This window comes from Patella vulgata, chromosome 1, assembly GCF_932274485.2.
Source record: "Patella vulgata chromosome 1, xgPatVulg1.2, whole genome shotgun sequence".
NCBI lineage: Eukaryota > Metazoa > Mollusca > Gastropoda > Patellidae > Patella > Patella vulgata.
Window position 1 is genome coordinate 14,250,232 of NC_065879.2, and position 22,810 is coordinate 14,273,041.

The 22,810-nt window shown below is 34.8% G+C and overlaps 1 protein-coding gene across 3 annotated transcripts in view; it reads right to left on the reverse strand.

Annotated features, from left to right (window-relative positions):
* LOC126820111 (nuclear receptor subfamily 5 group A member 2) overlaps positions 1–22,810 on the reverse strand; it is an 86,693-nt gene that overhangs the window by 17,077 nt on the left and 46,806 nt on the right. For 2 of the 3 annotated variants that reach the window (XM_050548091.2, XM_050548065.2), the window contains 2 exons: positions 18,546–18,674; positions 7,374–7,514 (listed from right to left, as the gene is read on the reverse strand). In XM_050548091.2, the coding sequence (XP_050404048.1) occupies positions 7,374–7,514; positions 18,546–18,674 (270 nt within the window). Of the gene's footprint in view, positions 1–7,373; positions 7,515–18,545; positions 18,675–22,157; positions 22,394–22,810 lie in introns of those variants that run through there. The other variant, XM_050548147.2, reaches the window with a different exon arrangement.

The following is a 22,810-nucleotide window of genomic DNA, read 5'->3' on the forward strand; positions in this document are numbered from 1 at the left end:
ATGGGAACCACACTGGAAAATCCTGATGAACTTTCTAGGCCAAGCAGGCATCGAACACAAGGCCTCCAGGTTAGCGAGTCAATCTCCTACTCACTGAGCTACTGTGGCTTAGAATTTTTGAGACAAAAAATAGTTAACCTGTCAGTTCATTGAATTATAACCTAGGACAGGCCAGTCAGCAATTAATCTGTTAATTGGTTTTTTTTTTAACAATCTGATTAAAATACGGTGGACTCTGTCACATCCGACATCTGAATACTATGACATTCTGTGAAATCCGACATCATTTCATCCCGATTTATTTCCTTATTACTTTAGCCAAAAAAGCTTTGATTAATCCGTATTCTGAATATTCCGAATTACTACATCAATCAGCTGTCCTGTCTCACGATTTCCATTGAATCAACATTGTATAATCCAGCCTTCAAGCCTCAAAAGATTAACACGTAATCACCAATCAATTATCGGTGAGATTAAAACTCGCTCGCTTAGGTCTTTTTTGATTACTTTGATAATTTTATAATCTCTTGTAAAACAGTTGTGACAAATACTCAAGAATACTGACAAATTCACGGTCGTAAAAATAGTCCTAGCACCTGTTGGAAACATTCGTTGCGCATGCCGATTGAACTCGAATACCTCAGTTTGTTCGCCCTACGGATCTCTCCGAACCGTGTGACGACGACCTGGACAGATTATCAATGAACATGTAACAGCAAAGACAAGTGTGCAATAAATATGCATTGTTATTGTTAGATATTTTAATGTAATAAAATTTTGAAGGTTTATCATTTTTTAAAGGGCCGTTCTGGGGATTCAAACCTACATTATAATAATACTTCCGGTATTCGAATTTACAATAATACTTCCGGTTTTGAGAAAACTGAGTATTCTGACACTCTGCGTAATCCAACATATTGCAATGATCCCGTACGGATTTGACTGAATCCACTGTACAGATCTATATTTCGCTTCATCTTTTTTTATACTTTCGATGGTATCTACTACATGTACATCTTACCAGTTGTAGTGGGAGGTCACGTTAGGGGTCATGCAAGGGCTTTTGAGCCTATGATGTCAGACATTTGATTAACCAATCAGCATTAATGTGTTTAGTAGGATACCAGAGTTCTGTACATCGCACGTCAAGAACTGGCTGCAACAGACTGTTTCATTGGCTAATCCCTCACATCAACCAGAACGCAGGTTATATAACAACTCTTCCAGTTACTAGTGTAGTACATATAACTAAAACAAAATTTTGAACTATAAAAAACTAAACAAAATGGGATCTGTGTTTTAATCTGATTGGGTTTTTTTAATATTATCTTAATTGTTTCATGACAATAATAATTTGGTTAGTTATGGCAACACTTTCTGAGCTTGTAATTTGGATAGGGATCCTGGGGCGTGTTTCACGAAATTTTAACTAAAAAAAATCCAAATTTTAGTAATTTGATTGGATAATATTAGACTAATTTTAGTGCTTAGCCAATCAAAATTGAAGTATCTACTAAAATTTGGATTTTATGTTTAGTTAGGATTTCGAGAAACAGGGCCCTGGCTGATTTCAGATTGGATTAAAATTTCAAATCGTTTTATTTTTTTTTAAAAATTTATATTCTGTATTACCGTATATAATTTCATGGATTTAATTACATTCAACATTTGACAAGTCTTTTCATGGGGTAGTGTAAGTTACCTTTAGTTCAGTAAGCAACCAATGAAAACAGAGCTATTCCAATAGATTTTAATCAACACACATGTATGACACGTTTTATTTTTGGGTAGTGTACTTCCTCTTATATGGTAAGCAGCCAACGAACACAGAGCTATTCCTGTAGCTTCAAGACATGAACTAGTCTATTCATAAATCACATGTAAAACTCAATGACACCACTGCAATAAGCCCTGTGAACCTCAACATTTATCATAGTATAGAAATTGTTCTAAATACCTTTTTTATTATTATTATCACACATTTATAAGAGTACGTCATTAACAAAAGTGATCAAATGTTGCTTTACCAAAAAAACAGACATTTATAAGATATATACACATAAAAGGTGTATAAATTAAAATTTTAAAAGATACATCTGAATAAATAATATAAAGATAAGTAAAAGCATGGTTAAAAAAAAAGAGATATAGTATATCACATCGGCTAATAAAATTGGGTCATCTTACTCCATAAAAATGTAGTCACAATCTAACTCACAGTATGAACGTTTAACGTTATTTGAGGGAGCTAGTATTCTAGAAAACTACAATATTGTGAAAGTTGGATAAAATATTTTGATGGGCCTCTTCAAAGCCAAGTTAATATTTTGTTTTTTGTTTTCTTTACAAATTGTTATAGTTACAATTTGAGTTCTTATTAGTAAAAATGTATTATGTAAGATTTAGATAAAGAGCTCACAGTTCTTGCTATAATAGTTAACAACCGGTTGCCATGCAAGATACACCTATATTTTGCTAGAGATGGACAGAAAACAAGCTACGGTAATAAAAAACAATATTTTTCCTACAATCAGGGGCAATAATCGAGAAACATGCAAAGTCAATATACTTCATCATCTCATAAACATACATGTAAACAATGTGGTGCAAATTTCCAAAGAATGAGATGACAACTTTAGCCACAAGAAGATTCAAATTTTTCAAAAGTGGTTCATGGTACAAAAAAAACAAAACCGAAAGTAATTTCAATGTGGGTGTTTAATCCTTCCTCACCCCTTTGAACTACAACTCCCCCACATTTACATGTACAAAGTTGAATTGACAATAACGCTACATATAATTCATGTGTAAACTGACATACAATGTACTGTACATGTACAATAGGGTTTCTCCCGACGACTAGACCCACACAGCAGTAATGTGTCGACCAGAGATGGGATTTCGCCCCTATATTCCGGACATTTCTGGCACTATTTTCCAAACTTCCTAACTTATCCGACCAGGAATATGCCAAATCGGACATCAAGACATGATGAATAATATTCAAAATTCCAAAATTAATATAGTGTACTGAGTGTATAACTACCACTCAACCCGATTATCGTTGATAATAGGCTGGATTGATTAGGTAATTAAGTGATCAACGTATTTATCGTGTTATACTGTCTCTACACCTACCTTGATTAACTACTTAATCTGCCTTGATTGACTGACTTAATCCCTTGTCGGACAATTCATCAATCTGATCTTAAACAGAAGTCGTTGCTTCCCCTTTGTCGGACTATTCATCAAATCCAATAAGAGTGATTAAGATTTTAATCTACGTGTTTACCTTGTGGTTTCTCCACTGTCGGATATTTTAATCCCATTGATGTGAGCCGACAATATGTATAAACTAGTATAAACTAATCATAGATGTCACATATTGTAAGAGTATATAACACCTCAAATCAATATATTATCCGTTAACTTGTAAATCAATATATCCGTTAATTTGTCTGCGATATCACTTCGGTGGAAGTGGACGTTAAATAAAGCCATTTAACACACACACATGGTTACAATACAATAATCGAAAACTAAAGGAGAAATCTTGCGAAACGCGTGAAATTACAAGAGATGTAAACGTGACAATTATCCTGTTAACTTATAAATCAATATGTCCGTTAATTTGTCTGCGATATCACTTCAGTGGAAGCGGACATTATATAAAGCTATTTTACACAAACACCCACACGCGGTTATAATACAATAATTGAAAACTAAAGTAGAAATCTCATGAGACGTGTGAAACTACAAGAGATGTAAACGTGACAATTATCACGTTGGAGAAAAGATTCTATTTTGATGGCATATTCTTGGGTATGTAATATTTTGAATGGGGGCTTATGTTTTTAAAAAAAAAGAAATAAATAAGCTGAGAAATGTCGACAAATATTTCGATTGAAACAGTGTACATGTAAGTAGTTAATTGTTTTACACGATAGCACGTGCGAGTGCTATAATTTAGCAAATGATGTCACTGGTTTGGTATCGTGCAGCAACGGTCACTGCCAAAAATTTTCGGGATGCCTTTTTTTTTTACCTCCATCCGTATTAGAAGTCAAAACGTAGTATAAGATGAATGCCGGACTTCTGTTGAAAAAAGTATCGACTTATACCCCAAAAAATATGGTAATTTTGGAGATCATTTTGAAAAAAGGTATGGGTCGACAGTAGTCGGCACGCTTTCATTCTATCATATTACGACGACACGTAATTTTGTAGGAATATTACTGACATAAATTTGAATACCATATGGGAATTAAATATGAAAAATAACGAGGCACACCTATTTTTTTTTATTACAGCTGTACGTACGAATTTGAATATTTTGTTGACACATGATTTTTATATGTGGTCTGAAACCACCTGCTTAAATAACAATAAGAGTTATGCCCCTTTATTTTCGGTAAAAATGGCTGACAAGAAAAATTTTGAAACACCTTCACTGGTGTCGACAGCAGCTTACATGTATCTGTAAAGAAAACTCGGACATTGATAAAATTTGACATGTCGGCAGAGGGCGGATAACTCTGAAATTGAAAGTCACACCCAATCTGAAAAGAATCTGTCAACAAGCGGTTGCCATGCAAGATACGCCCACATTTTGCAAGAGATGGACGGAGCTAAACAAAAAAAAGGAATTTTTTGTACAATCAGGGGCCATAATCCAGGAACTTATGATCCGATATGCACAAATTTTGGGACATAAAACACATGTTTTAAGTTTCATCAAAATCGGATTGTAACCTCTAGAGGGTCCACAACCTTGAAACTACATACTTTAACACTATTTACGTACAAATAGTGGCCATTTTGTCTGGCAGTTTCAGGGCTGTCGGTAATTTTTCACAGTTGATTAGCAGCACTGCTAATCAAAAAGTCCAATTTTGCCAAATTTGATTAGCAAATTTAAAAACTGATTAGCAGTTTTTCAGTTTCAACATAAAACACCTAAATAACAAGATATTACTTTAATGCATAACAAATGATTAGATCTCCTACAAATTTTTCCTCCGGTTTCCTCCCACTGCTAAAGACCCCTACACGAAAACGAATTATTGAAATAAAATTAAACCATATGGTAGTCCCGAAATGACCTAGTTTGTGTCGAGTGGATGTTAAACCCCATTTCTCTCTCTCTCTCTTCAAATTTTTAGCACTGCCACATGTAGTTGTGACAGTTTGTGAATGTGATGTAGACTTTTGGTTAGGTCTTATGTCTGAAGTCAATTCCTGGCAGTGGCTTCTGAACCCCTACTCATTTTAATTGCGTTATTCCTTCGTTACGTTAGAAATATTTGTTAGAAAACAATTTTGTTTGCTTTTTATCGTGTATTATTATTTTTGTTCAATCAGACACACCTCGATTAACTAGAACATGTGATATAAACAATAATATTTTACGGGAATTCTTACTTTCATTTATCATTTTACAAAACGTTAACATGTGTTTATTTTTTTATATTTTATTTACAATATGTGGGGTACACACTGGATTTATTTCTTTCAAAATGAATACTGATATAATTACTTGAAACTGACATGTCTCGCAAAGTGAGTGGTACTACTTGATTCCCTATTTCCGGTTTAATAGTCCCTATTCATAGAGCTATGTCCTTGTATTATATAGTATTGTGTCTGGGTAGTTCTAGAAGAAAATGTCACACGGAGAATTCAGTTTTATTTATAAAATTTTATTTGACATTTTAAACACCTTGAAAGTGTTGAGAAAGCCTTCTAGTCTTCAAAATGTGGATAATCATTGTGTCAATATTCAAAATGACAGGCAGTTAGTTTGAATCAAAAAAGTTAGTTTTTTGATTAGCAACAGACAAAATATGTATCACAAATTGCGCTGTGATACTGGTTTTCGTACAATCAGGGGCCATAATCGAGGAAGTTGAGGTCTGATATGCATGAATATAGAAAAGAACCGGTATCTTTAGGTAATAAACATACATTTAAAATTTCATCTAAATTGTATAAAAATTGTGACCGCTAGTGTCCACAAGTTTAAAACATGATTTTTCGTACAATCTGGGGCCAAAATCCATAAAGTTTCCATCCAATACATGCCAATATTGAAAGGAACCGAGATGTTTTGGAGATAAACCTATATTTCAAGTTTCATCAAAATCGGATAAGAATTGTGCCCTGTAGAGTGTCAACAAACAAACTGTGGAAGGATGGACGGACAGGGGTGACGACAATATATGTCCACATGAAAATGTAGGCGTATAAAAACTGTAGCCAATTTTTTGACAGATGGACAGTACAATGACATAAAAAGTATAAAATGAAACTGAAACTGCAGTCCTTCAAGTTTAAGGCGCGCTTTCGCTCTTACGCCTCCCAACCCACCTCGACTTAACTACGGGGGAGTCATTAAATACGCTCGCAAATTAGCTAAATAGCTCTCCTAAATATTGCGATTCATAAACTACCGTACTTGCAGTTTTCTGACTGACCTCCTCCAAGCAATGAGCGTTTCCATGGTAAAACTTGGGCTGCCATATTTAATACTGAATGCTAATGTAAGGCTCGTTGTAATTGGATAGAAGTCTAAAATCAGCCAATAGAATACAATGTTACTTGACAGCCCAATATGTTGCCGGATGTTGATGAAGAATATCCACGGGAATGACAGAATGAAGTACGTCTTATAATAACATTACGTTGTTTAAAATGTTTTCGTGTACCGCTTGTCCCATTGGCATTGCATTGATTATCACTAGCAATACCTCTGGAGGTGGTCACAACTGTCAAGTATGCGACATTTTTAAAAAAATTTAGAGGGCAATTAATCACGGTGGGGGACAAAAATGGGTTTGCAAAATTGGGTTGGTCTTCAGTGCAATTTGTGCGCTAATCACGCTGACAGACAAAGTGATCAAACTGACGAAAATACGAGGAACATATAAATGACATAATTAAAAAGAATATGAGACAAAACTAACGCATAAATAACAATGTAGAATTATCTTGCAATATAAATAAAAAGAGTTGTTATAAATTGGCGGTAGTTTTTTTTCAGCTCATGCACCATTTCGTAAACGTGAAGGACTGAAACTGGACTGTCAAAATAAGGTTATGGCCTACTCTTATATCGAATTCAAACTGCTAACGGATCTTTCACGTGCACGCCAATGTGTACATGGGACTTCATTTTTTTTTAACCCATCCTACACAACTTGACAAAGAGGAATCAAGTCGGAAAATCCAGATGAACTTTCTCAGACAATGCAGGGATCGAACACGGGGGGTCTCCCGATATAGTGAGCCAACGTCTTACTCACTGAGCCACCATGGCTCCCCTTTTAACAAATGAGTCACAAATATACAAGTATATATAAACACATATCAAATACCTTCTAATTTCATTCCTACAGAGAGGCATTTCTGAAAGCGACAATATGGACATCGTTTTCTCTGACTCTTGTCAATATGGCAGCTTCTATTATCCACACACGAATACACTTTCTTATTTTGTACTGTTCTCTTGAAAAAACCTGGAAGTAAAAATATGAAAATAATATAGTGATATATAAAATAAAATGAAATGGGGTTTAACCTCCTACTGTTCTGTTTCGACTGGTCTAATGAAGACAGGCATATGCCATACTGTGTGCTATGAGTGCAATTTTGCCCGGACAGTGGCGCTATGGTCTAACCTTATATCGAATTCCAAGGGATCTTTTATGTGCAGTCCAATGTGTACACAGGACCTCGTTTTTTCGGCACCAACCAAACAAATAGATAACTGTCCTTCTTAGGCCCTCTGTCCTGCACCACTGAAAAGGGGAAACCAAGTTGGAAAATCTTAATGAACTTTCTTGGCCAACACCAGGAGCGCATCCGGCGACCTTCAGGCTAGCGAGCCAGCGTCTTACTCACTTAGCCACCATGGCTCCTAATACATTTCATTTATAATATAAAAGTACAAGCAAATAATCTATGTTGGACTAGAGCATGCCCCAAGTGTTGAATTGATTCCTTGTTTCTCCTCGCCCGCATGCTTAAGTCGAGGACCCGAAAATCGTGCGCTTACCATTTTAACACACAAAAGAAAAAAATATTCAAAAAATTACGTTAATAACATCTAAATAAAACTCTACCAAACATCAGAAGTCAATTCTCGTTGTTTATTCCCTGTTACGAACTAAAGATGTTAATAATACATATGTAGGGGCCCGCATACCCTGGAATAAGTTACACTGTATTTGATTCGATGATTTCCGCAAAATGACGCGTGTAGCGGTCAATTCGGCTAATGACAGTCGCTAATATTCAACCGCGAACCAGAATAATCAATTTGTTCATTGGCTAAAATCATAACACACGTCATTATTATTCATGTACATGTATAGTCCAATCATATCTTGTGTACTAAATTACGCACGTCTACAAAATGGTTAGCGATGCTGGGACATAGGTAAATTCGCGTACCAGTAATTTATTAATCTTCAAGGAAATAATAGTGGTCCCGTTTGTTTGTTCGTTCGTTAAACTCCATAAACGAACGAACGGAACCAATATTTCCTTAAAGATCAATAAATTACCGGTATGCGAATTTACCTATCTCAACTAGACTCGGTGAGTATTCCCAGCACTTTCACGTTCGATGATATTGTCGAAACTGTGTATAACTCAGCAAGCTAATCAAATTTCTTCTAACTGAAATGTTTCCATTGTATTGTAACACAAGAATACAAAAAGTTTATATCAAAATATGGTTATTTCGTATTTTAAAAAGTTAAACAAAAAGCCACTTGTTACAAAATTTTAGTCTGTTATTAAATTTATTCAATTACATATTATCTGTGTTTTTATTCTTCTAACCAATAATATAAGTAGATTATTTATAATATTAAAAATGGTACTCAATCTTTAGACTATAGATATTATGCAAGACCACTTTGTGTTTTGAAACCAATTTTGTGTTGTGTTTACCACACTACCGCATATGATTGCCAGAGTGGTGGCAGGAGAAACAAGGAATCAATTCAACATGGCCTTAATTAGAATGGCCTTCAGGGTTTGTGTAATACAGGTTAATACAATGTAATAATCTAATTTAAGTTTTGTCTTTTTCCAAAAGACTTGACTTTAGCTAAAGGATCAGAAGTCTCACATACATGTATGCTGTGCTATTTTTCATTTTACATAATGATTGTATGCTCATCATCTAATATCTAAACCTTTCATTTCAAACCAGCGACAAGAGGCTATGCATTATGTAAGAGACTATGCATTATGTAAAAGCTACATATATATATATATATATACAACTGGCGGTAGTTTTTACTTTTAGCAGTTATATCTCATAACAACCTGTCATGACAACATCATAGGTTGATATATTCGTTCATATCAACCGCTGATGACGTCATGACAGGTTGATATGAAATATCAACCGCTAATGACGTCATCTCAGGTCAATATATTCGGCTCATATCAACCGCTGATGACGTAGATGATCGAAATAATCCAAAAAAAACACAGAAATAAATTTTTATTCTTTTGACAATTAAAATTTATGGTACAGTCTCGAACATTCAGGACCGAAATAGACGGCGTACTTATCGACATACATGTATTTAGATCGGTTATCCATGTCTAAGACATCTTTCAGAATTTCCTTTTCGTACCCATTGCGATTATTTCTCCACACACTACAAGACTTGAAAGTATTTATCGCTCAAGAGTTCCTTTGTAAAGTATTTTTGGGTACAGTCCACTTAAAACAGTCGGTCAAATCCTTCTCTGAACATACCGAAAACCTTCAATCATGGTTCATTGTCAGAATTCTTGGAAAAGAATGCCTTTTGGTCCAAATTTTCTGCAGGCTTTGGATAGATCCTCGTCGATATTTGCTTTCACATCTATTCCATCGTCAATATGTTGGCTAAAAAGAATTGATTATTCGTCTGACTTCGTATTACTATCCATTTTGTTTTTGCTTTCAATTCAATAGTCCAAAATGGCGACGTATAAACAAAAACATGCACGTAATTGCACGTGATTACTTGGTAATTTTCGCTATTTGGCGGAAACTATCGAGCAATTATCCAATCATTGTTGCCTTTTAATGGAAGAGCACATTAAATTTAAGGGTGAAATGGCGTTGTATATGTCGGATATAAACCTACTCTCCCTCGGATTGATATGGTAGAGAACGCTTGGGCTTCGCCCGCGCGTTCTCTACCATATCAACCTCGGGTAGGTTAATATCCTATACATAATCTGCCTATTGCAATTCTCTCTTTTGGCTTGAAATGATTAATTATCATTTAGATATTTATTCAGATGACAAGCCTATAATTGACTCTCTAGAACATTGGATGGCAGAGATTTAGATGGATTTTAACACCTGAGAGATTTAAAAATTTAATGATAAAATGACAAAATCTCAGCTTCCTACAATAATAAAGAGAGAGAGAGAGAGAGAGAGAGAGAGAGAGAGAGAGAGAGAGAAATGGGGTTTAACGTCCACTCAACACAAACTAGGTCATTTCGGGACTAACATATGGTTTAATTTTATTTCAATAATTCGCTTGCGCGTAGGGGTCTTTAACAGTGGGAGAAAACCGGAGGACCCGGAAAAAACACACGAGGTAGCAAGCGACCCTACTCCTTGTCACGTACAACCAGGGAATCAAAACCATGCCTGTTGACTCAATGACAGACCTTATGATACAGTACGTACACGCTAACCATTCGGTCATCCAATCTTACATAATGCATCTTTATCAGAATATTGAATTATGTGTAGCAACCAGGGTAAGCCTTCTTGTCAGTCATAGATACATACATAATAGTATATAATTTCCATACTGATATTTATCATAAACACATCCTTCCAAAAGTGGTTGTGTTTTTCCCACAAGGGATACCTCTACCGGTCTGAATGCAAAACAAAAGTAAAACATATGGCAGTATTCCAATGATTCAAGTGAGGATGAGTAAGACAGTTAACTCATAGAAACATTTGCTTTCAATTATCTATGGTTCGATGGTGGATTGTGTTTCGCTGTGGGTGACATAAAGTAAAATATTGTATCATGTGACATGCGTCGTCTTTTTTCATCCTCAGCCATACTGAAGGGCAGATAACTTACGAACGGGTATGTCAGAAGTGTACCAAGTAACCATTAGCCTCGCTTTCCATTTACACATTTTTGCCAGTTGCATGGAATCGGTCCCATTACATTTGAATTAGACAGGCTTGTTCGCAGTGCAAGGAAACACTGTGAAAACACATACATGGGAAACAGGCCTTATTTTGACATTTGCAATTCATTATCATTTTTATTGCTGATGCAATTTTGTATTTTATACCTTGAATGAAAAAAGGTTTTCAAATTAAGAACTAATGATTCCTGCGCAGGCAAAAGAAAATACATGTACTATCCACATGTACATGTATTTTTAATCTACTGGACAGACCAAGGTAAAATAGTTCATTTTGACCAGTACTTTTTTAAAAATATACTTTAACAATATGTTATTGTTTCAATCACTACATGTATAAGTTTAGTGTTAAATCTAGCACAATTTTATATTAACATTTAGTTTTCATATAGTTTTAAATCAATAAATCAATATGAGCATACATGTACATGTACACACAGGCAGATTGTAAATTGAGTTTTCGAACAGTGTTTGACCAGGTTGACCATAATATAGTATATTAACTGAACGACTGGATGGGTTTGTTTTTATATAAATAACATTGGTATGACCAAACAAGTGAATTAAGTATTTTGATATCATGATGGCAAATTAAAAAGTTACCATTGACGGAATCCACCAATTCAATATTTTGATGGCAAATTAAAAAGTTACAAACAATGTGCAAAATATTATTGACAGATCACCACAAATACCAACCATTTGTGTAATGATTGTTGTTTTATGATGATCACACTGCCAAGCAAATATTGAACGCTCAGTGAAACAAATAAAGAGAGGCAAATGTCATGCGGAAATCATGATCCCTGAAGCCATTAAACTATATCTGATAATAAGTGATTAAACATAATGATTAGAAGATGACATTCAGCTTACAGACAAGCTTGTTAGCAAAATAATAATAAATTGCTTAGCTTCGGCACTCTTATTAGAGTCTTAATTGTTTTTGCCTGTCAGGCTACAGTAATTAAGAACTGTTTTTGTTTGCTAACCAAGTCCAATGCATCATACATGTGTCAAAATTACATGTTGACATGTCATGCTATTAGATGTAAAAGAGTAAATAGGATTGTAAAATATTATTTTTCAGAAAGAATAAATATGTATGATTGTTTTAAAGCGCAATAGGCAAAGTTTTTTTTATGCTAACCAAGTCCAATGCATCATACATGTGTCAAAATTACATGTTGACATGTCAGATGCTATTAGATGTAAAAGAGTAAATAGGATTATAAAATATTATTTTCAGAAAGAATAAATATGTATGATTGTTTTAAAGCGTAATAGGCAAATTGTTTTGTATGCTAACCAAGTACACTGCCTATATGTGTTAAAATTACATGTTGACATGTCAGAGGCCCTTACATGTACATGTAAAAGAGTAAATAGGATTATAAAATATTACTTTCAGAGAGAAACATCTATGATTGTTTTAAACCCCAACAGGCAAATTGTTTTGTTTGTTAACAAAGTCCACTGTATACATGTACAGGATTTAAAATTAAAAGTTGATATGTTAGAGGCCCTTACATGTAAAAATGTACCGTAAGTAGGATTATAAAATATTATTTTCAGAAAGAAAATACATTTTTTAAAAAATTATTATTACACTATGTTTACAGATGTTTAAAGTTTCCTTCAACATGCATTATGCAAGAGGTAAATCTGCCTATTGCAGTAATTTCTTTAGGCCTGAAATGTTAAATATTAAGACATTTATTAACATGAAAAGACCATAATTAACTCTCGATGACATTTTATGTGTCCGAGTTTCATTGGATTTGAATCCGATCTGCAGTTCATCAGTTGATGATTAAACGTAACCAGCGGCTACCAGGCAAGATACGCCCACATTTTGCAAGAGATGGATAGAGAACAAGCTAAAAACAAAAGTGATTTATTGTACAATCAGGGTCTATAATCCAGAAAGTTATGGTCTGAAATGTGCAAATATCAAAAGGGATATAAAGATATGTTTTAAGTTTTATAGAGAGGGTCCACAACCTCTAGAGGGTCCACAACCTTCATACTACATACTTTTACACGATTTGCTTACAAAGAGCGCCCATTTTGTTTCTTTTTGATTTCCCCAAAATTTGAATTCAACCTTCATTATGGTGGAATGGTGATATTTAAACGGTTTTTAAAATCGGAAAAAAAATTGTGATCTCTAGAGAATCCACAAGCTAAAAATGCGATTTTTCGAACAATCGGGGGCCATAATCCAGGAAGTTACTTTCAATTATGCGCAATTATCAAATGGAACCAAGATCTTGGTGTGTAACGGTGATATACATGTATTCACACATTTTTTTTTAAATCAGATAAGAATTGTGACGTCTACAGGGACCACGAGCTAAAAACACAATTTTTCGTACAATCAAGGGTCATATAATTCAGTAAGTTATAATCCGATATGTGCAAATATCGAAAGTAACCAAGATCTTTGGGTTATAAACATGCATTTCAAGTATCACCAAAATCGTGTGAAAAGTGTGACCGCTAGAGTGTCCCCAAACTAAAAACGTGATTTTTCGTACATCAGGGGGCCATAATCCATGAAGTTATGGTCTGATACATGCCAATATCAAAAGGAACCAAGATCTTTAGGAGATAGACCTATATTTCAAGTTTCGTCAAAATCGGATAAAAATTGTGACCTGTAGAGTGTCCACAAATTGTGGACGACGGACAGGGGCGATAGCATAATACATGTTCGTCCACATGAAAATGTGGGCATATAAAAATGGATAATTGAGACTTTGTCAACTATTCTGACAGTGGTAATAATGACAATCGAGGATACAGTGATTTTAAAAAAAGGTTTTCTTGGCTTAGAGTGATGCAATTTGACTGAAATTTTCAGTCCGATTATGTGTCCGATTTTCATTGCATTGGAATCCATTCTGCTGTTCATGTGTTGATGATTAAACGCAAAAATGGATAAAATCAGGACTATGTCAACTATTGCAACTATTAACATCATCTAGTTTAACATAGTGTTGTCACGATTACAAAATTCTTGAATCAGTTAATCGGGTAGCCAAAAATTGTATCGGTGCAGATTAATCGGATGCCGTATAAATTCTATAATAATGTAAAAAAAATGTTTCTTTCGTTGGCTAATAATGTAAAATAAATGTTTCTTTCGTTGGCTAATAATGTCATTGTCCGTATTGCGTTACAGGGGTTTTCCCTTGTGATTGTTGATATGCGTGAGCAATGATTAGCCGACCGTATATTATTTTAATACATTTCTTTGGCTTTGAGCTAAAGAGATGTTGGAATACATTTTTTAAATTGGCAATAAACAACATGTACCAAGTCACTAGTTTTGATATTTAGTTACGCATTGGACGGAGTAAGAGTAGACATCCCCGCGTTCTGACTTACCTCCACAGAACTGCTATTTAAAAATCCAATACTGGCAATAGATTACAATTCACTAGTACAACAATTCCCATACATAATGTTTTAACATATATAGCGATAATCATATTGACGGAAAACAACAAGAGAACCTGACCAAGACGGTACAAATAAAACAAAAACATGTGTCTTTAAGAAAGGCAGCAACATATGCCGAGGGAGGAGAAATGAAGAGCCTCCTGACTGGTAATGTCCGGTTTGTTTATTCGCGTCTCGGACACAGTAACGTCACATTCTGATTGTGAATTAAATAACAAAATACAACTGGATTTAAAATTATTTTATACATGAGGAATTTGTGAGGGAATCTTTCGATTATATTGTTGGAGAATTGTCTTCTTTCAAAACTATTACTTTATCAAAATTACATTGGTAGTTTATCGCTTGTAACATCGCCAAATTCCCTGTCTCGTGCGGCATGCATTCAGTCCATGTATTATAAAGTTCTGTGATATTATCATGTCTGTTATTGGCGTACGTGGCTGTTGACAGCTATTTCGCGCCAAAATCAACCATTTTACACATTTCGTAGTAAGCCATTCCTAATATGGAAGGCGAAGAATTCCATGTGACATCGAGTTCGTGTCACTGTAAATGGGAATTTCTGTATTGAGCCTTAAAAGACGTAGTTTCAATACGGTTTTAATATGCAGCAATTCAGTACAGTAGTGTGTTAAGCAGACAGTAAAAGTCAAACATTATGTGTAATTGTATCAATATAAATTGGATGAAACGACTACCGATTTTTCAAAATGTGAATCGGTTTGAGCTAGAAACCGAATCGACTACGACTAAACCGATTAATCGTGACAACCCTAGTTTAACAAAATCCACACAAACTAGGTAATTTCGGGACTAACATATGGTTCTGTTTTGTGTCAATAATTCGAGACTATGTCAACTATTGCAACTATTAACATCATCTAGTTCAACATCCACACAAACTAGGTAATTTCGGGACTAACAAATGGTTCTGTTTTTTGTCAATAATTTGCTTACGCGTAGGGGTCTTTAGCAGTGGGAGGAAACGGGAGGACTCGGAGAAAACCCACGAGGTTGGACAAGTGACCCTTCTCCTTATCATGTACAACCGGCAAAAAATCCGATTTTTTTTTCTCCAAATTTTTTTGGGCGAAAAAAATTTTCTGTCACAAAAATAAAAATCAAATTTTTCCAAAAATTGGTTTTACAAAAAAACATTCCGTAGAAAATAATTTTACAGAGAAAAATACTGGAAAAAAATTTAGAATTTTTTTTTAGAGAAATTTTGGAGAAGATATTGTTAAAAAAAAATCTGAAAAGAAATTTTTCTTTGACCGTAGGCGATCGCTCGCTTGTATGTTAATGAACTTATTTCATCAGCGCTCACCTGGTCCAAAACCACACATGAGGACCAAACTCTGGGTTACTAAATAGCGACCGGAAAACTTAGAAGAGTAAACTGTGCCCGAGATTTTTTTATAGAGAGCGCGCCGCGCCGATCCGGGAGGGATCATCGTCAGAGTGGGACAGGGGTGGAATTGTCCAATCACGTGACGAACATAGATCTCTCGTTCCTCAAGCCATATTATTTCTACAGTCATTGTCATTAATCACAAATTACGGGATGATATACGAAAATGCAGGTTTACTTTGAAATAGTGCAAATGATACTTTTCCATCTACAATCTTCAGATCAAAGGATGCAAGTTCTTACATAGTGCAGTATAATTTGTGCAACAGAAGACATCTCGAATATCGATTGTCGGAAAAAACATTTTCTCGGGGACATTTTTTTCCGAATACGCATTCAGTGTAAGTCTTCAGCCACCAGGAAGTGGTTAACATAGTAATGTTTTATTACGATAGTAGTACATAAAACAAATTGGTTGCCTGAGGTTCTCTGGGAGAAAGTAGCCTTATCGGCTAGAGTCCTCTATTTCACAAACAAAGACAACAATTGCTTCCTTGAAAATTTATCGATCAACCCTTTTTACAGACGTCCAGCTTACCACTTCCTGTCAATGTAGTAAGATAGAATATGTACTTTTCTCATGGACAATTGGGCGAAAGTTGGGGTTTTCTCAAGGGAAACTGGTCAACAAGTTGGGGAAAAAAGCTCGAAAAGTAATCCAGAAAAAAATCATGTGTGCGGCCCTCGGAATATGATGGAATATGTTGAATATTATTTTGATTCAAGTGATTATATTTGATCCTGGAATGAAAGTAAGCTCAGAAACAAGTAGATTTTTAGGCCTTCCAACGAGATGGATAGCTCTTGGAAAGGATAGACACTTTTCAGATTATAGCCTGTCCAAGAATTGCGTGGCATCCATATCGTTTGATTATGACACATAACGGTTAAACCTGGAACTTCAACTCGAATTATTCAGTGATTTATTAACTCGCTTTTGATGATACTTGCTGTTTTATGATGCAATTTTTTTGTTACCTAGGGAGGAGTTGGCCTAGTTGCGCCTTCCACACAGAGGACCAGGCTCCGGGTTACCTATTTAGGTTGTTTTCCGGTATTTAGGATGTTTTCCGGTATTTAGTATTTTTCCGGTGTTTTCCGGCATTCAGTAAAAAATGGTGTTTTCCGGTATATAGTATGGCCACCATTTTGAATATCATTTGATATGTATGTAATAGCGGATTGGTGCTGCATGGAAAAAAATGTTCCTGGAATGTTCGGCTTTAACTCAGACAGTGGACAGACAAATGTTTGACTGAGGTATAATTTCCAAATATCTAACAAGTTTGATTTCACAAACATTTTTTCAGAACATATTTGTTCGTGGTTTTTTAACCTGCAGACAGCGAACAAATTGATTGGAACAATCATTTTCATGAATGTTTGGCTAAAATGTTCAATCGCCTGCGTTAAGACTTTAGCATAATCTTACATTATAAACCATATCCAAAATAAATTGAATCTATTCTAAACTCAAACCTGTTCATTCATAGGACGAACATGTTATGTCATGGTTCCACCAGGGGCTGACAGTGATAGCGCAAAAAATCTAAACTCGGATGACGGATGTTGTTACATGCAAGCCTAGACATAAGGCACCTGCTACAGACTTTGTCAGACACAAATTAACACAGTATGTTTTTATTACATCATACATTGTGTAATAATTTGTGTCTGACAATGTTTGTGACAAGTGCCTTACTCCAGACATGTATATACCTTATGGGATAATTTGTACATGACAAAGTCTGTGACAGGTGCCTTATGTCCGTCATCTCCAGGATTGCATACCGGTATGTACATATAGAAACTTGAAATTTAGATTTATTTAAGACATGATATAAGTTCTATTATATTTTCGTACATTGTACATGTATGCATTATTCTGATCGAAATAAATCACAGGGGAAAAATTGGGAATGTGACGAATGATTGACACTAATGACAGCTTTTTATCAACATTAAAATTACTTCGTTTTTAATGAGAATTAGTTAGAAGTTCGCCACTGATGTCGGTTTCAACTGTCACATTGTAAATTACTTGAGGTGATCAAAAATAACATTTCTGAAAGTGCATTTATATTTTTAATAGAAAATGTAGTCATTGGGAGTGATTTATCACTTTTGGGTGGATGTGTTTGTTTGTAATAAATATCTGGATGAGCTTTCTCGGCCAATGCAGGGAATCGAAAACTCGACCTCCAGTCTAGCAAGGCTGCGTCTTACCCACTTTGCCACTGTGATCCCCCTTAAGATCAAAACCACAGCACGCAAGTTCGACCATTCACCACCCACCCACCCCCACACAAACCCCACTGTCACAGGTTAGAGTAGGTACTTACCCATGCGTTTTGTACAAATTTGACAACACATGACCTCATTTTGAAATGAAATGAAATGGAGTTCAACGTCCTACTGTTGACATCATTTTGAACATACAACATACATTAATTATCATCCATCTTACCTTTACAACTCTCGCATGTTAGAAGTCCATAATGATACCCCGAGACTTTATCACCGCAAACTGGACATAATTCTTCAAATCCGGATTTTACATCAGGAGGGTAACAGGCATCGTTTCCTGATGTAGACGCTAAAAGAACAGGCAACAGAAGAAAGGTTACACAATGTTCGGATGGTGGATAAAAAAAAAAAAATTATTCATTCTGTGTCAAATCAATCAAGATTCAGAGCTGATTGAAATGAAATGGAGGTTACCCTATTTTTCTGCACCAATCCCTCTAATGAAGACAGATCATAGCTGATTGGACTTATAATATGAAATTTCGTATGATCATGTAATTGGCTCATATAAGAAACCAACAAATAAATTCATTTTATTTTGGACACTTGAAAGGTACAAATTCAGTTTTTGTCAGACACAATCCCTCTGGTGCCTCTCATATTTTTTGGCACAAATTTGGTGGGGTATGGATAAAGTTCAAAATATCAGAGTATGCCCTACATGTACTAGTCCAGTAGGTACTGACATTTTGTCTGGTGCATGTAAAACTAAAATGGATATTTCCTGACCGGCATATACAGATCAATTACAAATTTCCACAAGAAGGTTTTGGATGTGACTATGGTCTCCGCTTGGTTGACTTGACACAGAATTCAGTAAATTGAGATAAAAATCTGTATTGGTTAGGGACAAGTTCAAGTACATTATTGTTCAACTTTCTTTTACCTATAGATATTACTTGTCAACATATCAAGGAAATAAACCCGATTTTGATACAAGTAAGATTACATGTTGAAACAAAAATTTTGGACCAGGGACTGGAATCCAAGTGATACTGTTCCTAAGGGCTATGCAAATTGAAGCACAATCGACATGAAACTTGGCATCCTTTTTCCTTGGACATTTGCACATTGACTGACTGACTTAAATTTTTGATATGACGTCACAATTCCAAGATGGCGTCATATTCGGTTCCTGGTCCATAGTTAGTTCATAGTTTGCTTTTATCCTATGGGCACTAGCAGCAATTAAAGCAAGCAACTACAAATGGTTCTAGCCCTTTGGGTAGGTATGTTTAAAAACATTATTGTTGACAAATATATTAGTTCACAGCCTACATGTATTCAGAGGTTGCAGTCATGCAAAAATCTGCGTTTTTCACACATTTTTTTCAAAATAAACGCAAATATTGACAGACGCTGCATAATTTACACACAGAAAATTTCCCCGACGTGAGATTAATTAGATTATTCTATTTCGTAGTTTGTACACTACGTCATCAATTTCTGTGCTTCACGTGGCATTTACACACCGCTACTGCATGTAGTCTCCGTAGGCTTTTATATTTCCTCTTATTCTGTTCATAATCTTTAAGTTCATGGCAGTAAGGCTTCTATACGTAGCTATTCTGAGACCCCTTATTTTGCCACACTGGAAGCAATCAAGCGCATTTCATACAAGACTTTGGATTTTCTATGACACGATAAACAGTTTACATTCAGCCAATCAAATATGGGCTTTCATAGCGATAGTTTGCTCTTTACTTCCTGTCGAAGTGAAAGATTAAAATGACTGTGCCGTCAACCATAGATATGCTGTCAACCTTACATGTCGTCATTAGACTAAATACAATATCAGTGAAGTAAGAACACTTTAAATAGGGTTGTTCACGTAACAATTTTACTTGCTTCTATTGATTATTTTGAGATACTCTAAATCACACAGATGTAGAGAGCAAAAACGCAAAATTTTGAATGTCTGTGTATTTTTACGCAACTCGAAATTGATCCACTGCGACCTCTGCATGTATTAGGCCTGAACCTTTATGGACTAAATACTGTAGTATATGACAATTTTAAACAAAGTGATGGCTTATATTTGATATACATTTCTGTAAACAAGATCCATTGTAATAAATTCAATTCAATGTACCTGGTACAATTATCAAATACTAGTCATGAAGGGCAGGATTGTAGAAAAGCTTCAGCAATCTGATCCTTTACCCTTCCCAAATAAAGTTATTATTATTATTAGGCCTACTATCATGATTAACAAGACTGGAAATAACTTGCACCTCTCACTGAAAAAATCAGGCACAAATTCGGGTTTTGTCCGTCACTTTGTCAGATGCCTTTCATTTTATTTTGGTAGCACATTTTTTTTTCTGTCACTTTCTTGATATTTCTACATGCCTGGCACAAAGTTATAAATGTCAGGTGCCAAACCTTCTCCCGTGCAGACTATTGTTACTCTATATTGGCCACAGTGAACCGTATGGCCTCAGGTCTGGAAATATCTATTTTAGTTTAACATGACAAAATGTTAGATATACATGTACCTTTACCACTACTCTAAAGTTATAGCTTAATTTTTTTTTTTACTTTTTTATTATGTAATATGTACCAAAAATATTCCAAAAATGCAGCAAATAGACAAATATGCCAGAAAGGTTGGGAGAATCAGTTCATTAAGTGGATTGTGTATGACAGGTTGTTTATTTCCAGCTTCATTATTGAATAAAAAAGATGAATTATGTGCAATACAAAGTTTATAATTTATTTAAGCATATAGGGTTAAAGAAAGTTGTCATAATGTAGGAAAAATAAAACAAAGATAAAATTGTTTATTTCCAAATAGCCTTAAATTTAATTTATATTACACTTATTTGACTTATAAATGCTGCAGCATTCCATCTAGCTACGAGAACTTAGCTAAAAACGGTGAGATATACTGATGTGTTTGTTTTTAGCTACGATTGGATGCCTTTAGTTCCAAGTGGCAAACTCAATTTCTTTATTAATGCATGTAACATCTTTAAAATAGATAAGTTTATGATATTATGATTAATTAAACTTAGAGGCCAATGTAGTGGCACAACTGTCGCCTAACTCCAAATATTCGCGTTTAAATTAATGAAGCGTTGTTTTTGTCTGACATTTCACCGCCATCGAAATCCATTCATAGTTACTGTGCTTTCGATTGTCCTTTTGATTGGCTGTTATAAAAGCCTTATATTTAGCCCCGCCTTCATGATGACAGCGTATCGTTTAAAAAGATGGCGGTCTTAGTAACGGCTTAACGCCTCGATTTTAAAAACGACGATTTGTACCCGTTTCAGGTAGGATTATATGCTTAGAAATATTGTAGAAATATTATAAATAACAATAATCAATCGTTGTTTTGATTAAAACTATTGTCAATTTTGTTTAAAAATGCCGGGTGTGAATCGCTCCCGGAGCTGCAACGTTATAGGTAATGGGCTCATGTCTTATCTCGAAACACAGAGGGTTGAGAGATTAAGGTTTGTTATCTACATTCCATCCATCATACACTCAACGAAATGAAACTGTTTTGCTTTAAATTAACACGGTTGTAAGAGAAAGTAGTACCACGTTCGCGATTCATTAATTTAACAAGAATATAAAAATTGTGCGGTATAAATGCCAATATATAGGTCTATCAACATATGTTTAGAAAAATAGAAATATAAGCCACCCAAATTTTATTTTCATCGAAACGAATTCGACGAGATAAATGTTTTGACAACACTAAACAAAATTGGGACAATTACGGCCTCACGAATAAAACAAAATGTCCATGAAACAAACTTACAATCCATATTCAATCATTCTTCGACATAAAACTGCCGTTATCCATTTATTTATTTCTCAAATAACAACAGTGTTTATCAATTTGTAAGAGTATTTCCACAAAAATATTGATTAAGTGCGACAGCCATTACAGGCGAAGACTACTTTTACTCTTTACGAATTAGAGAGTTCTCGTGCGTATACTCTGTTTCTTTATTGTGTACGAGATACTTTGTCGATTCTGCATGGATGTTTGTAATTAACCCAAACTAATTCACACACTACACTTTAGAGAAATAATAGAGTATTATTTATAAAGTTAACCAAACAGAAAAGTTTATAATACGAGACTTCTATGACTGTAAAAATAACAAAAAAGAATCTAGGTGGCTTATAAAAAGGGAAACAACTCCATTATTTGACCTAATTAATTGTCAAAAGGACTTTCAAAGCAGTCTTACAAATAATCTAGTAAACATTATTATGGAAGACCAAACTTATGGAAAATAGCTACTGATTTATTCAGGCCACGTTTCAAAGAGTATTCTCTCAATGTTATCAAGCTAATACAACATAACAAAATGTGAAGCAACTATAATATTATGATAGACAAAACTATAACAGAACCGAAACCATACAAGACTGCAAAAGGCAACAACAAGATCGCAACAATAA